The sequence below is a fragment of the Desmodus rotundus genome, chromosome 9 (genome assembly GCF_022682495.2).
Source record: "Desmodus rotundus isolate HL8 chromosome 9, HLdesRot8A.1, whole genome shotgun sequence".
In the NCBI taxonomy this organism is placed as follows: domain Eukaryota; kingdom Metazoa; phylum Chordata; class Mammalia; order Chiroptera; family Phyllostomidae; genus Desmodus; species Desmodus rotundus.
In genome coordinates this window covers 63,545,926-63,559,464 of record NC_071395.1, presented here as the reverse complement: position 1 = coordinate 63,559,464, position 13,539 = coordinate 63,545,926, and the positions used below count along the sequence as shown (strand labels likewise).

At 51.7% G+C, this 13,539-nt stretch overlaps 1 protein-coding gene across 1 annotated transcript in view; it reads right to left on the bottom strand.

Moving 5' to 3' along the window:
• The window catches only part of LRRC75A (leucine rich repeat containing 75A), a 44,500-nt gene that overhangs the window by 7,642 nt on the left and 23,319 nt on the right, over positions 1–13,539 (bottom strand). The window contains exon 2 of the mRNA XM_053910711.2: positions 5,660–5,788. Within this exon, the coding sequence (XP_053766686.1) occupies positions 5,660–5,788 (129 nt within the window). The remainder of the gene's footprint in view (positions 1–5,659; positions 5,789–13,539) is intronic.

Here is a 13,539-nt window from a genome sequence, read left to right as displayed (position 1 = left end):
GGGCTACTATTGTCTCCAGGTTACAAACGAGGAAACTGGGGGTAAAGACGTTGAATAGACTGGCACACTACACAATGTGTAAGATGGCATCAGGATCCAAATCTCCAAACCTCGGCAGGTTCCCAACCTGCCACCCTCCTCTGCCCTCCTGGAGATAATCTTGCGCTTAGGTTGGTTCAAGGTGGTTCTATCATCTGCACCCAGAAAAGACTTAAGCAGGCCCATCTAATTTTTTCTCAGCTCCATTACTTTTTGAAAGCCTCCTTCAAGCCTTCCTCCTGCGGAGAACAGGACAAAGCAGGGCTAGCCCAGAGGAGGAGGAGTAAGGAGAGCTCGAGAAGGTGGGAAAACAGCAGGTGGAAGGGGAGGGAGGAGGGCAAAGTGCCATTTCTGCGAGGTTTCAGCAATGAGAAACAGCCTCCCCTCAGGCCCTTTGTTTGACCTGCGGTGGGAGGGGGCGGGAACTCCTGACAATAGGCCGCACATTTTGCTCGGCGGTGCACCCAGCAGGTCTCCTCTGAAGATTTCTTCTTAAAAGTGCTGTTGCGCAGCATCCCTTTTGGGTAACTACAGGCCACTCCCAAGCCATAGCTGATTGGTCCAAAACTGGCAGAGGGAAGCCAATCAGCTCTTTCCCTGGAATCCTGACTCATGCAAATCGGGAGGGAAAGAGGGAGAAAAGAGTGGGTCTGGGGGAGGCAGGGGAGGGGAGGTCTGCACTGTTTGTCTGCAGTTCCAGTTCCTCTTTCAAGCTTGGCTGCCTTAGGCCCCACAAGACCCCTCAGTATCAGCATAAATTCTGTCCCTAGCTTGAGGCAGCCAGAGTGGGCTTCTGGCAGCAGAGTCCTAACCCACACAGGAGGCTCAAAGGCAGTTTGTGGAATCAATTCTGTTACCTGTGGGAAAGGAAGGTGAAGCAGGAGAGGGGCTAGTGCAGCAGGGGTGACTGGGCACTGCAGGGTAGGTTATGGGTCAGGTCAGGACAGCAGCCTCTCTGGCCTGCCCAGTGCTGGAGTCCCTGGATTAGAATCTACCTGAGGGACTCTCGAGGGCCTGTCAGGAATGATGCTCAAGGCAGACCTGCACTCCCCCCAGGAGGAGTACAAGCGCTAGGACCCTGCCCCATCTCTCAGCTGTCCAATAGCCCCACTCACCTGACACCCTCACTTCCCTAGGCACCTTTGCACGCTGCCCCCAGGCAAACAAGCGTAGCCCTGCACAGCTATATGCCCAAAGGCTCCATCATTCCTTCATAAATTCATTCATTCATCAAATACCATACTGGAGACTTTTGCTAGGTTTTCTGTTTACTGCCTCCCAGCTGAGCCCCACAGATGGCATCACCCAGCCCTCTTGCACATGGCTCCCAGCTGGGTTAAGCTAATGGGAGCAACTGGGAGAGAGATCAGAGGGCAGGAGGAGAGAAAGGTCAAGGGATTTACTGTTCTCATTCCCACCCTGCTCCAGCATGTGTGGCAGGTAGCCTTCAGGACAGCCCTCACGACCCCGGACTCCTCCTCCTTGTGCCCTCACCTAGTGTAGTTTCCTTCCGTGCTGTCTCAGGGTGGGTCAACAGACTACGGCAGCCGTGGTGGTGTATCACCTCTGACACTGGGTCATAGAAGATGTGTGGCTTCTGCCTTGCTTTCTCTTGGATTGCCTGCTCTGGGTGGAGCCAGCTGCTATGATGTGGGGACACTCAAGCAGTCCTATAGAGAGGCCCCCATGGCAAGGAACTGAGGCCTCCTGCCCACAACCGTGGGATGTGCCATCCAGGGGGGTGGGCCTGACAACCTCTGTCAGGCCTTCAGGTATTTAGCCTTGGCCATTGTCTCGAGAGACGCTAAGCTAGAACTACCTGGCTAAGCCGCTGCAGAATTCCTGACCTACAGAGACTGTATAGCAATAGAAAACACAACACGATTCTGGAGGAGGCCTTCTCAGCCTGGCTTCAGCCTCAACGCAGCTGCCACCCGCCACTCCTTCCATGGTAATGACTTCCTGCTGTTAGTCTCTGGGGCCTCACTGTCCCCTGCTCATTTCGTTTATCCCGCCACGACCCTTAATAAATACTCTGAAAAATTCACAATAGAAAGGGTCTCAGGACCCCTTCCTGCCAGGGCTCTGCTTGCTATAGGATGTAACTGTGAATGGGACAGATGCTGCCTCTTGCCCCTGTACAGTTTATCTTCTGGTAGGGAAAGCAGACAATATGTTAGTCAACAAATAAAGAAGAAAGATAATTTGGGAGGCTGGTGAGTGAAATGAAGAAATAAACAGAGCGTGAGAGAGAAAGGCTGATTGGGAGACCAGTAAGAGGTAGGCTGATCAAAGAAGATCTGAGAGGTGACTGTCAGGCTGAGTCTGAAGAAGAGGAACCTCAGACAGAGGAGGCAGGTGTGGTCAGGGATGGCAGCATCTGGATGCTCCAGGAACGGAGAAGAGGCCCATGTGGCTGGAGCAGTCAGCAGGGTGGAGAGTGGGAGAGATGAGATAGGAGATTCTGGCAGGGCCAGGTAAGGAGTTTGGGTTTTATTGAAATTACAACACAAGGCTGCATGTAACATTTTTTAGCAGGTATGTGTGTGATCCAATTTACCGTATTTTTAGGACCATAAGATGCACCTAGGTTTTAGAGGAGGAAAATAGGAAAAAAATTTTTGAAGCAAAAAATGTGGTAAAATATTTAATAACATAAATAACATAATTTTCACCAATGTAAATGTAAGCTACATTCAGACTATAAGATGCACCCCCATTTCCCTCCCAAATCTGGGAGGGGTGGGGGGTAAAGTGCATCTTATAGTCCGAAAACTACAGTACCTTGGCAGGTGGCTCCCTGGCTGCTCCCAGAGCACACAGAGGCGGCCCAGGGTCCAGCTGGAGGCTATTGCAGTAGCCCTGGGGAGGAGGATGTGGCCAGGATTGGCCAGGCCCCTGGGCCTCCAGCAGAGCTAACTCTGCCCTGGCTGCTTTGGGGTCTGACTTGAGCAGTTAACCACCTATAGCCCTTCCTGTGTGGAGGGAGGCCTCTGGCTCAGAGGGCAGCTTGGTCATTTCCAAGCCTCTGAGCCCACAGGGGCCAGGGCCCAGGGCCATGTCTTACTTGCCATCACGTCCCACAACTGAGCCTGCTTGGCACCTGGTCGGTGCTCACTGATTAGTTACACCTCAACTTCTGTGCATGGGGTGCTTAGCTGTGCCAGGCACAGGCCAACACTTCTCAAGAACCATCTCCCTGAATTCTCTAAACAGCCCTGCAGGAGTGAGTTTCATGCCCACCTTAGTTGAGAAAAACGAGGTTTGGCAAATTACGAGATCTGAGAAAGGTTGTACCCATGTAATGGATTGAATGATTATGCCCCCGCCCCAATTAATATGCTGAACCCCAATTTCAATGTGATGGTGTTTGAAGGTAGGTCTTTGGGAGTAAGTAGGATAAGCTGAGGTCATGAGGGTTATGCGAGGCCAGAGAATTAGCTCCCTTTCTTCCCAGCACGTGAGGGCACAGCAGGAAGGCAGCTGTCTGCAAAGCAGGAGGGTTCCCACTCAGAACCTGGCCATGCCAACACCTTGATCTTAGACTTCCAGCTTCCAGAACTGAGAAATAAATTTCTGTTCTTTAAAAGCCACGCAGTCAGTGGTAATTTGTTATAGCAGCCTGAGCTAAGACAACCCAGGTACAGCCCCTCTTGTCCCCATCCCCATGAAGGGACAGATTGCAATGCAGGACCCTTGGCCTCCTGTCCTTGTCCTTAGCCCAGTCCTGTCTCCTGGGGTTTGACTTGAGCAGTTAACCACCTGTAGCCCTTCCTGTGTGGAGGGAGGCACGTGCTCAGCTGCCCCCACACAGGGCCCTGTGCCCTGGGGCTGGCTGCAGCCCTGGGAGCCCCAGCTGAGCCCTGATAGCAGAGACCCAGCCTCTGAACACTGGGGCCCAGCTCCCTGCTGGGGTTCTCACCTGCATGTGGCCTTTCTCAGATCACTTCATTCCCTGAACTCCAACTTCCTCAACTCTGAGATGGGCATAAAGGGCACTTCTCTCCTACTAGCTGCTCTGAGTGCCCCAGTATAGCCTGTCCCCTTTCTTACCTGTGGGTAACTACATCTGTGCTTTAGAAAAGGCAGGGGTCTGACACCTGAAAGGCCTCCTACAAGCCCCGGTCTCCACTTCCCCAGGCTGAGCCAGGTATAACCCCCAGGAGCAGAGATGGTTGTCCAGCTCTAGCTGCCTCCCTGTGGCTCCTGGCACCAGCTCTTCTTCCCTAGGCCTTGAGGTTCCCAGTCCACCAAACCTCACCGCCGGCCTTTTCTTACCTGTGCATATTGGAACCCAGCATTCCCACCTTCTGCTGCATCCTGTCACCAACCCACCCCCCATACCGGACCCCAACCTGTTCCCAGCCCTTCACAGTTACCCCAGCCTCTGCGTCTTGACATCAGACAGCCCCAGAGGCCAGAGAGGAGCCCTAGACAAAGCCCCAGATGGAGGGTCAGCCCAAGGCAAGGTTCCAGGCCCCTGGTGACTGTGTTCAAGTCTATACCCAGGCCACTTGAAGGTGGCTTTGGAACTACCACCTCCCTCTTATCTCAGATCCTCCCCTGAAAGGGGAGGCGTCCCTCTGGCACTCAGACCTGGTCTGGCTTCCTGCCCCGCCACAGCTTCTTGAGGAAGCACTTCTTTTGGAAGCTGCTGGAAATTGAGGGATGGAAGAGAAGGAACCAAACAACACAGAGAAATGCCCAAGCATGGAGCTGCCTCAGCCCGGCCCTCCCCTTTCCTGCCAACGTCTAAGTGGGCAGGTCTGGGTAAGCCAGCCTGGCACCCAGCAAGGCCCATGGCCCAGCAGCCAGGCAGAGGGCATACCCTCCTGTCCAGAAGAGGCAGACCAGTGCCTGCAGAGCCTGGAGAACCCTGGAGCTTCCCCTGCTCAACTCCCGAAGCCAGGGAGGAAGTGGACCTGCCCAGACAGGACTGGGTTAACTGCTGGGCGGTGGGGCAGCAGGAGGAGTGTGTAAAATGACAGCCTCAGAGACAAGACAACTGGGGGTGGTGGGGACTGAGGCAACTTGGAGAGCACCATGCAGGGCCACTGCTGGACTTACATGGCACCTTTGTGCAAACAAGAAAAAGCTCATCTCTTGGTGGACAGTCTTGCACCAGTGCCCATGGCTTGGTGGGCAGAGAGAAGGCTGGATTAGAACTGTCTCCTGTCTCCCCTAACCCCCGCCACCCCTGCGTTTGCACATCTTTGTGCAGGGCACAACCTACACAACTGTACCTGATGGCCCTGGTGCCACATAACAGGGGTGGCCACTCAGCTCCAGCCCTGTAGAAATGAGGGCTTCTGGTTGCTGGAGCTCCCCATTTTTCAAGGGCAACTGAATACAGGGATTGTGTGAAATATTCTGATTTTTAAATGTTGGCAATAAATCTAGATTTAAAACACTCATGGGCCAAACAAAGCCTGTCCTGACAGTGCCAGTGTGCAGCCTCTGCCACGGATGCTGGGCCAGGGGACAGACGGGCACCTCAGGCTTACCCTTAGGGTGCCTACAGTGGGGCCCACTTCCTTGGGTCTGGACACTGAGCTGCTCTGCCCAGAAAGGCACCCGCCTCACACCCTGGACCTGGCTAGCTTAGACCATGCCACCCTACCGGCTTGGGGCAGTGGATGTAGCGAGCCAGGCTGATGATGAGGTCATGTGTGATGGGGTCCACCAGGTTCCGGAAGCTGGCATAGCGGTACAGAACGTCATCCAGCGAGGTAGACTCCATGCCCAGGTCCTGTAAGAATGACGGGACCCAGAGGTCAGGGCAGTCCTGCTCTACCCTCCCAGTCCCATCCAAATGCCCACAGCAGCCCCTGGAGGGAGCTCAGCTGCCCCCAGAACAGAGCCCTGGCAAGGGAGGAAGGGAAGAGACACCTCCAAGAGGGCTCCTAACCTTCAGGAAGCATCTGCAGAGCTCTTCCCCCCACCCCCGCCCTGCCGGCAACCAGGCTAGCTTGTGAAGAGCTGGCCTGACTAGTTCACATCCCCCTCCCAAGACAGACCCCGGCTACCACCTCTCAGGTTCCCCAGGATGAAGCCAAGGGTTGCTGGCCAGGTGGTCAGATGCGGGCATGCAGCTGCTTCTTTATCTAGGATGAACTTTGAAAATGGCATGAGTAACAAATTTCCCAGCCTTGTGACAGGATCATGCGTTGGTACTTGTTTTTATCCTGCTTCTGAGGTCATTTTCACTGCTTCTTCGGCAGGAGACCTAACCTCAGTGTTCCTTTGCCTTGGGAGGGGGACAGTTTCTGAATTGTGGGTTTGAAGGAAGAAGCTGCCAGGCCCCAGGAAGAAAGCCCCACCAGGCCTCCCAAAGAGAGGGCATCAAGTGGGTCTGCCTAATGGGAGGGATGGGAGCTCTGGCAGAAACCACAGGGGCAGAGGTTCCCCATGCCTGAGGAGAGACAAGGACTTGGGAGATCCCACACACAGGGAGTCCCATCTGGGAGCCTCTGCAGAGACCCCTGGCCACCAGTAGTGATCAGTGTGGGTTGGCACCCAATGGCCCTGCTCCAAATGCTCTGGATCATGGAAGATCCCTCTATTCTCGCACAACCCCAGGTAAAAGGCAGACCCTCCAAATATGACTAAGCTTGAATTTCCCACCAGCCAAGGCAGCGGGAGCTGGAAATGGAGTTGACTGCTTTAGAGAAGTGAAGAAACACAGTCTTCTACCCTAGAGTGCTGGAGACGCTTGATGCCCCCCCTGTGTGAAAGAGCATGGGCGTACCTCCTGCCTTTCCTCAAATCCCTCTCCCCAGTTTCTGTTGTCCTTGGGAGAGAGCCCTGGTTTCTACTCCTAGCTTGGTACCTGGCACAAACCAGGCTTCCACCCGGAGACTGCTCCCACCTCACCCTGAGGACCAAGGGGCCACTGAGGGGGGGGCAGAAAAAGCAGGACCACCCACTTTTGCTGCCCTCACCCTAAGCCCCCTAGGCTCCCAAGCCACATGTGGAGCTGCCCCAGCACAGCCCAGAAGAGGCTCCCGGCCTGGGCTACCAGGGTCCAGTGACCAGGGGACAGGAAGTGTATGGGTGACGGGTGAGTTCCAGCAGGGGTTTGCTGTCACTTCCAAAGAGAGGGTATCAAGTGGGTCTGCCCAGTGGGAGGGGTGGGAGCAGTGGCAACCTTTCGAAATGCCTTCCCTCATGTGATTCTTAGAAATCCCTGTAAGGCAAGTGGGCTGGGCATCATCATTCCTAATTTACTTTATGAAGAAACTGAAGCCCAGAGGGGCTGACTTCTTCAGCTGTCCAAAGATTCTAGGAATGACTACAATTAATACTGCTGTACAGTACATTTGAAAGTTAGTAAGGGAGTAGGTCCTTGTTTAAAAAAAAAGAGAGAGAGAGAAACAATAGGCCAAAATGGAGTCACTTTCGCTAAGGTACAGTAGCAAACAAAACCTTAATAACTAACCTAACTGCAGTTCCAGCTTCTCCCAGGAGTGGAATTTTAAACCACTCAGTCTGGAATTTTCCATCAGCACTAGTGAGGTGAACTACTTGATAAGACCCTCTGCCTTTCCCTAAGGAAAGGAAAACTTACTTGAAATAATTCACTGTTTAAATTTTTTAAAATTATTATTTACTTATTGATTTGAGAGAAAGAGAAAGAGTGAGAGAGAGAGAGAGAGAGAAATATCAGTTTGCTGTCCCACTTATTGGTGCATTCATTGGCTGATTCTTGTACGTGCCCTGATTGGGGATCGAATCCACGACCTCGGCATATCAGGATGGCGCTCCACCAACTGAGCCGCCCCACCATGGCTAACTCATTCTTAAAAAGAAAAAAAAAGATTTTATTTATTTTGAGAGAGAGGGGAAGAGAGGGAGAAAGAGAGGGAGAGAAACATCAGTTGGTTGCCTCTCATACAGGCCCTGACTGGGGACCAAACTACCAACTCTTTTAACTTCTTAGGGCCTCTCTTTCTGCCTATAAAAACCTTCTGTTGTGACTCATCGAAGCACTTTTCTATCTACTAAATGGGATGCTGCCCCATTCATGAATCACTTAATAAAATTTACTCATTTGAAGTTTGTTTTTTAACATCCTAAAAGTTCTCATCACAAGCAAAAACCACGTTTCCCCCCCTTTTTTCCCCAGCTATATGAGGTGATGGATGCTAACTAAATTTATTGTGGTATCATTCACAACACATGTACACCCAGTCATTCATTATACTGTACACCTGAAACTTTACAGTGCTGTACCTCACATCTCAATAACACCGGAAAAAAAATCACGGGTAATAAATATGTTAGAAAAATGAAGTTCAGGGATGGTGGAGGTGGGGGGCCTACACCCAGCCTCAGGCCTGTTTTGAAAGACTGCTCTGACTTTTCTACCCCTGGCACGGGGGCGCTGGGGACAAGGCAGGCTGGAGAGCCGAAGTGCTGTTCTGTGGCTTGTCGGTGGACACATCTAAGAGCAGAGAAAGAAAGGGCCTGCGGCTGATGGATCTGCCTCTTCCAGCCTCACTGGGCCAGGCAAGCTCTAGCCAGGTCCTGCCTGTGAAGGTCAGGGGCACTCTCCTCCTTCCTCTTTGTTAGAAAGGGATGAGACACCAGGGGCCAGTCTGGGGGGCTCTGTTTTCCATTCAGCAGGAATAGCCTCAGAGGACAGCTGCCTTGCCCTGCGCCAGGCTCTCTGGCTGCTGAAATAACTTACTGGCAACCCTGATCCGCGTGCATGGGTGTAGGCGGACGTTCAGCTTGTCTGCTGCCGTGGTCTAAGAGCTGAGCGCCCAGTGCAGCACTGCCTTGTGCCTCTGCCTCTGTCCCGTTCAACCCCTCAGTCGGGCTGCATCCCGGGCCAGCTCCCTAATGGCAGGGAGCCTCTGAGTTTTCTCATCGGTAAAATGGGGACAGTGATCTGGCACCACTAGTACGTGAGGGAAACAAAACCAAGTAAAACATGTGCAGCCTCCCACAGAAAAGAGAATTACTAACATACCCCCCCCTTCCTTTCCCTCACCCCTTTCCCTTGGGAAGCCCCTTCTCCCATCATGCAGTGCTTCTGAACCTCTTTTGGACCACAGACCCACTTGAGAATGTCACAAGCCGTGACCTCTCTAGGAAAACCCGCGAGTCAGGGCAGGACAGGGAGCTTGTTGCACACAATCCGCCCAGGCCTCCTGGTCAGCTGGGGAGGAGGAGCCTCACGACCTTAGGACACAAACTATTACCCAGAAATGTGCAGAACACCGGACCCACCCTCTCTGGGGCAGGAGGAGGCTGGGAACGTAGGGAGGGGAAGTCCAAGGGCTTGTGTTCTTGGGTGGAGGACAGGCCCATGTGTCTTAGGCCAGGCCGCCCTTCCCTGCGGCAGGAAAGTGGGGTGGAAGGCAGAGTCTGGGGTGGAAATGGAGGGATGGATGTTCTCATGGTCAGAGGCTGGATTTGTGGCCCCAGGAGTTGGCCAGAAGATGGGTGTATTTTTCCTTTCCTGTCTGTCATGCAGGTTGGGCACCCGGCTCCGGGTGGGAGACTTGACGCCAGCCTCTGTGCTCCTGTGCTTTGCCCGTGACTCCTCTCCTCGGGGTGTACCCCTGCCCAGGATATGCGCCCAGAGGTCTCCTTTTACAGTCATCCCTGCTCCCTGTCTCTGAATGCCCCTGGGAGGAAGCACTGAGTTCTAGGCTCTCAAGTCCTCCTCTGTGAAATGGGCACAGTTGCCAAACTGTGTCCCAAGGTCTGTCAGCGAGAGGTCAGAAGAGTCTGCAAGGCTGCAGGCGGCTCGGCTCTCAGCAGAGCAGCTCCGCTGGCTGCCCCTCCCTGTACACACACACACACAGCAGTTCTGTAGCCAAAGGAAAGTTCGAAAACCCTGGACCGGAGCACTGTTGGTTCTACTGGGTTCCTACCAGCCCTGCCCCATCTTCCCGTTTGCCCTTCTTTCCAGGTCAGTGGAGGCTGTCTCACTCTGGAAGGACCGAGGAGATCCTAGCTGCTAACCCCGGAGGCTGGGGCAGTTCTGGGAAGGTGCAAAATGTCCTACTCCAGGGGCCCCTGATTCCTTGTCTCCCCACCACGCTGGCACCAAGGGGGCCAGTGGCCAGCACAGCCAGCACACGTCCTCTCACAGGAGTGGAGCTTGGAGAAGTAGGTTCGGGGACTTGTTCCAAAGACAAGTGGAGATTCACACAGGCAGGTTAGAACAGCATTTCTCAAAGTGCGGAGGGGGCCCTTGAGACCCTTTCAGGGGCTCTGTGAAGTCCTCTTTCCAGTGACGTATCAGAGCCATGCTCTGTCACCTTTGTAGACTTCAATCAAAACAACTTGTTGCAAGAGACCAAAGCAGAAGCGTCAGGTGTGAGAAACTGCAGCTGTCTCCTTTAAGCCACACATTAAAGAGATTCGCAAAACCATGAAACAATGCCACTCTTTTCACTAAGTTTTTATCTAGTTATTTTTGTAAAGAACTCTTTCAGACAAGCTTATTAATTTTAAATGAAGAAATAAATCTTTCAAATATTTTTTGTTGATTTCTAATTTAATAAATAGCATTCATTAGATATAGCCCACATACAGAAAAACTTTAGGTCCTCGATAACCAGAGTATAAAGTTTTCTCGAGAAACTAAAACTAGAACTGCCATACAATCCAGCGATTCCACTTCTGGGTACGTATGCAGAGGAAGTGAGATGGCCATCGAAGAGACATCTGCACGCCCACGTGCACTGCAGCATCATTCGTAATAGCTAAGATGCAGAAACCACCTAGGTGCCCATCAGTGGATGGATGGAAAAGGATGTGGCCTCCACATAGATCATGGAACACTATTCGGCCATGAGGAAGGACATCCTGCCACTGCAACAACATCGTTCGACCTCGAGGACATTATGTTGAGAGAGAGAAGTCAGACAGAGAAAGACTGTATATTTCTTACAGTGTGTATCATCTCAAAAGAACCAAACTCAAAAAAGGAGTGTCGCCAGGGGCTGGGGGCATGGGTGAGGTATTGCTTCAGGGCACATACTTGGAATAAGAAGGTAAGTCCTGGACACCTACCACAGTGCAGTGATTGTGGACAACAAAACTGTATTCTACACATCCCACTTGCGAAGACACTAACTCTACATTGCTCCTGCCTCAAGAAGAGAGGATGACTAGGTGGCACAGGGGGCTGTTGGATAAGGCTGCGACGGCAACCATGCTGCAGTGTAAATGTATCAAAGTAATACGCAGTACACCTTAAACTTGCACAGTGTTAGATGTCAATTACATTTCAATTTAACAAAAGTATAAATACAGGTTATATAGATAGGCCACTCCTTTAAAATTTTTTTTTTGTAAATTCCATGTTAATGCCCAATGGCAACTGTGTTATGCATTCAGGTGTTTCTTATATGTAAACATTAGATAACTGCTCTTTTTGTCCTTATAAATCCCAAACTGTGAACACCTACCCAGAATTCTGATGTAGCAGAACCTATATTAACATTAATATAACCTGGTTTTTGTGTCTTACTGCCATTCCAAGCGTATCCTGTTTTATTATAATCACTGTATATTGTGTAGAGTGAGAGTGTGTGGTCTTCCAGGACCACCATTATTAGAATCTTCGTCTGATCATAGAGTTTTTTCTCCATAGTGACGAAGTAGTGCCCACTTACTGTGATATTATGGTCAGTTGGTAAGTCACCTGTGACAGTATAAAGAAAGGAATTGCTTTCTGAAAAGACTGTAGATTTTCATTCTGAATTTTAAGTGGTAACTTTGGAACTCAGATGCCAAACTATGGTCTCAAATATGTAATTCTTAATACAGATGTTAAAACCGTAATTACGAATGGATAAATGTTAATTGATTTTCCTAAAACAAACAATTAAGCAAAAAGAGCATAAAGAGGGATCCTGACACCAAACAAAGTTGGAAAACTGCTGGGTTAGAACAGGGTACTTTGGGGCATGAAAAAACTCCTACTCGACACACAGCCAGCTGCCTATGTTCCCCCTTCCAGCCCCCGCCCTCAGTGAGGCTCCCCATCGATGCAGGGGAAGCTCTGTGCGGCGGTGCAGAGTCCCAGGAGGGGGCAGCTGGCCCTGCGCCTGCAGCTGGTCTCTGGGAGAAGGAGCGCTGTACAGTCCGAGGCACGGCCCTGGACTTGGAGAGGGTGCCGCGGGGCCAGCACCAGGCAGTGTCGGAGAGCCCAGCTCCACATCTAGGCAGCAGCTAGGGGGAGGGTCATCAGGTTATTTTGACACTGGCTTACTGCCAGCTCCTCCCTTCTTGGCATAACTGGAGATTTTAGATCTAGGATACCACTCATTAAAAAAAAATGTTGAAACAACTCTATTACTAATACAATTTGGCATTTTACGTTCAGGTTTGGACAGATTTGCAAGCCGTTGGGACTGAGCTGGTATGCTGGCTGCCACAGCTCAGTCCTCTCCCGAGACTGGACGCATACCTGCACTTTGTGCTCTTGTGCTGCTGGGGAACATCCAGGACGAGCCCTCCCCTCTGGACGCACACAGGGGAACCTCCTTCCCAAGCTCTCGCCTACCTGAAAAGCCTGTACGTTGAGTTGCTCCTGAAGACAACCTGGCTTGAGAGAAATCCCTTTCAAAGCGCTAACAAGGCAGCTCTTTGTTCCTTGGCTGCCCTTGGTATTCAGCACGGCACACCATCCTGAAGCTGCCTGATTTTTCTGTCTTTAACTTCTTTCTCTATCGAGATGCCCATAGGATTGTCTTTGCCACGAACCTCACGCTGCCTCTCCGGGACAGTCCCAGCATACCGTTCCCTTCCCAGGAGCATCCGCTTAATATCCAGGTAAGAAATATTTTGGTCTCTGTCCCATTTGAGGAACAGAAACCCTAAGCTCCCTGGAATTTTCTAAGTGAGGAGAGTGACAAAGGCATCTTTTGTTACGTTAAGGAGATGACTTTTGGAAAGCCCCATCACATTAAGATGGGGCTGGTGGCCAGGGGACCAACTACTGATGGAGTTCATGAAAATCCACAATAGTGGCAACATTTCAGGACTTTGCTCATCCCTGGCCATGACCACCGGCTGTGCTGGATGTCAGGCACCATGCCTCCGGTGACCTCTCTCACACCTGCCTGGCCATGGTGGCTCCTTGCGACATGCTTTCTCTGAGAGAGGAGAGAAGCCCAAGGAGGGTGTGGTGTGGGGAAGGTGGAATCGGTACTGTTTCTACCTCCAAATCACCAGTCACATGGAAAAGGGGCAGCTGCCTGACTTTTCAATTGGGGAGGTCCTCAGAATGAGGAAGAAAGGGGCTCTTCCCGTTAGTGTAGGTAGCTGGTCAGTATCAATAAAAAGAGGGAACAAAGGGAATCAGACATTAAGCATAATAAATGAGGGAGCCGAGTTGGACAGTAAGCTGCCTCACTAGGAAGCTGCAGCATTCACAGGCTCCCATGGGATGGCTGAATCCTCCTCCGCCCTGAGGACCTCATCCCGGAGGCAGGCAGGAAGGATTGTTGCCGATGAAAGAATAAAAACAGCCGG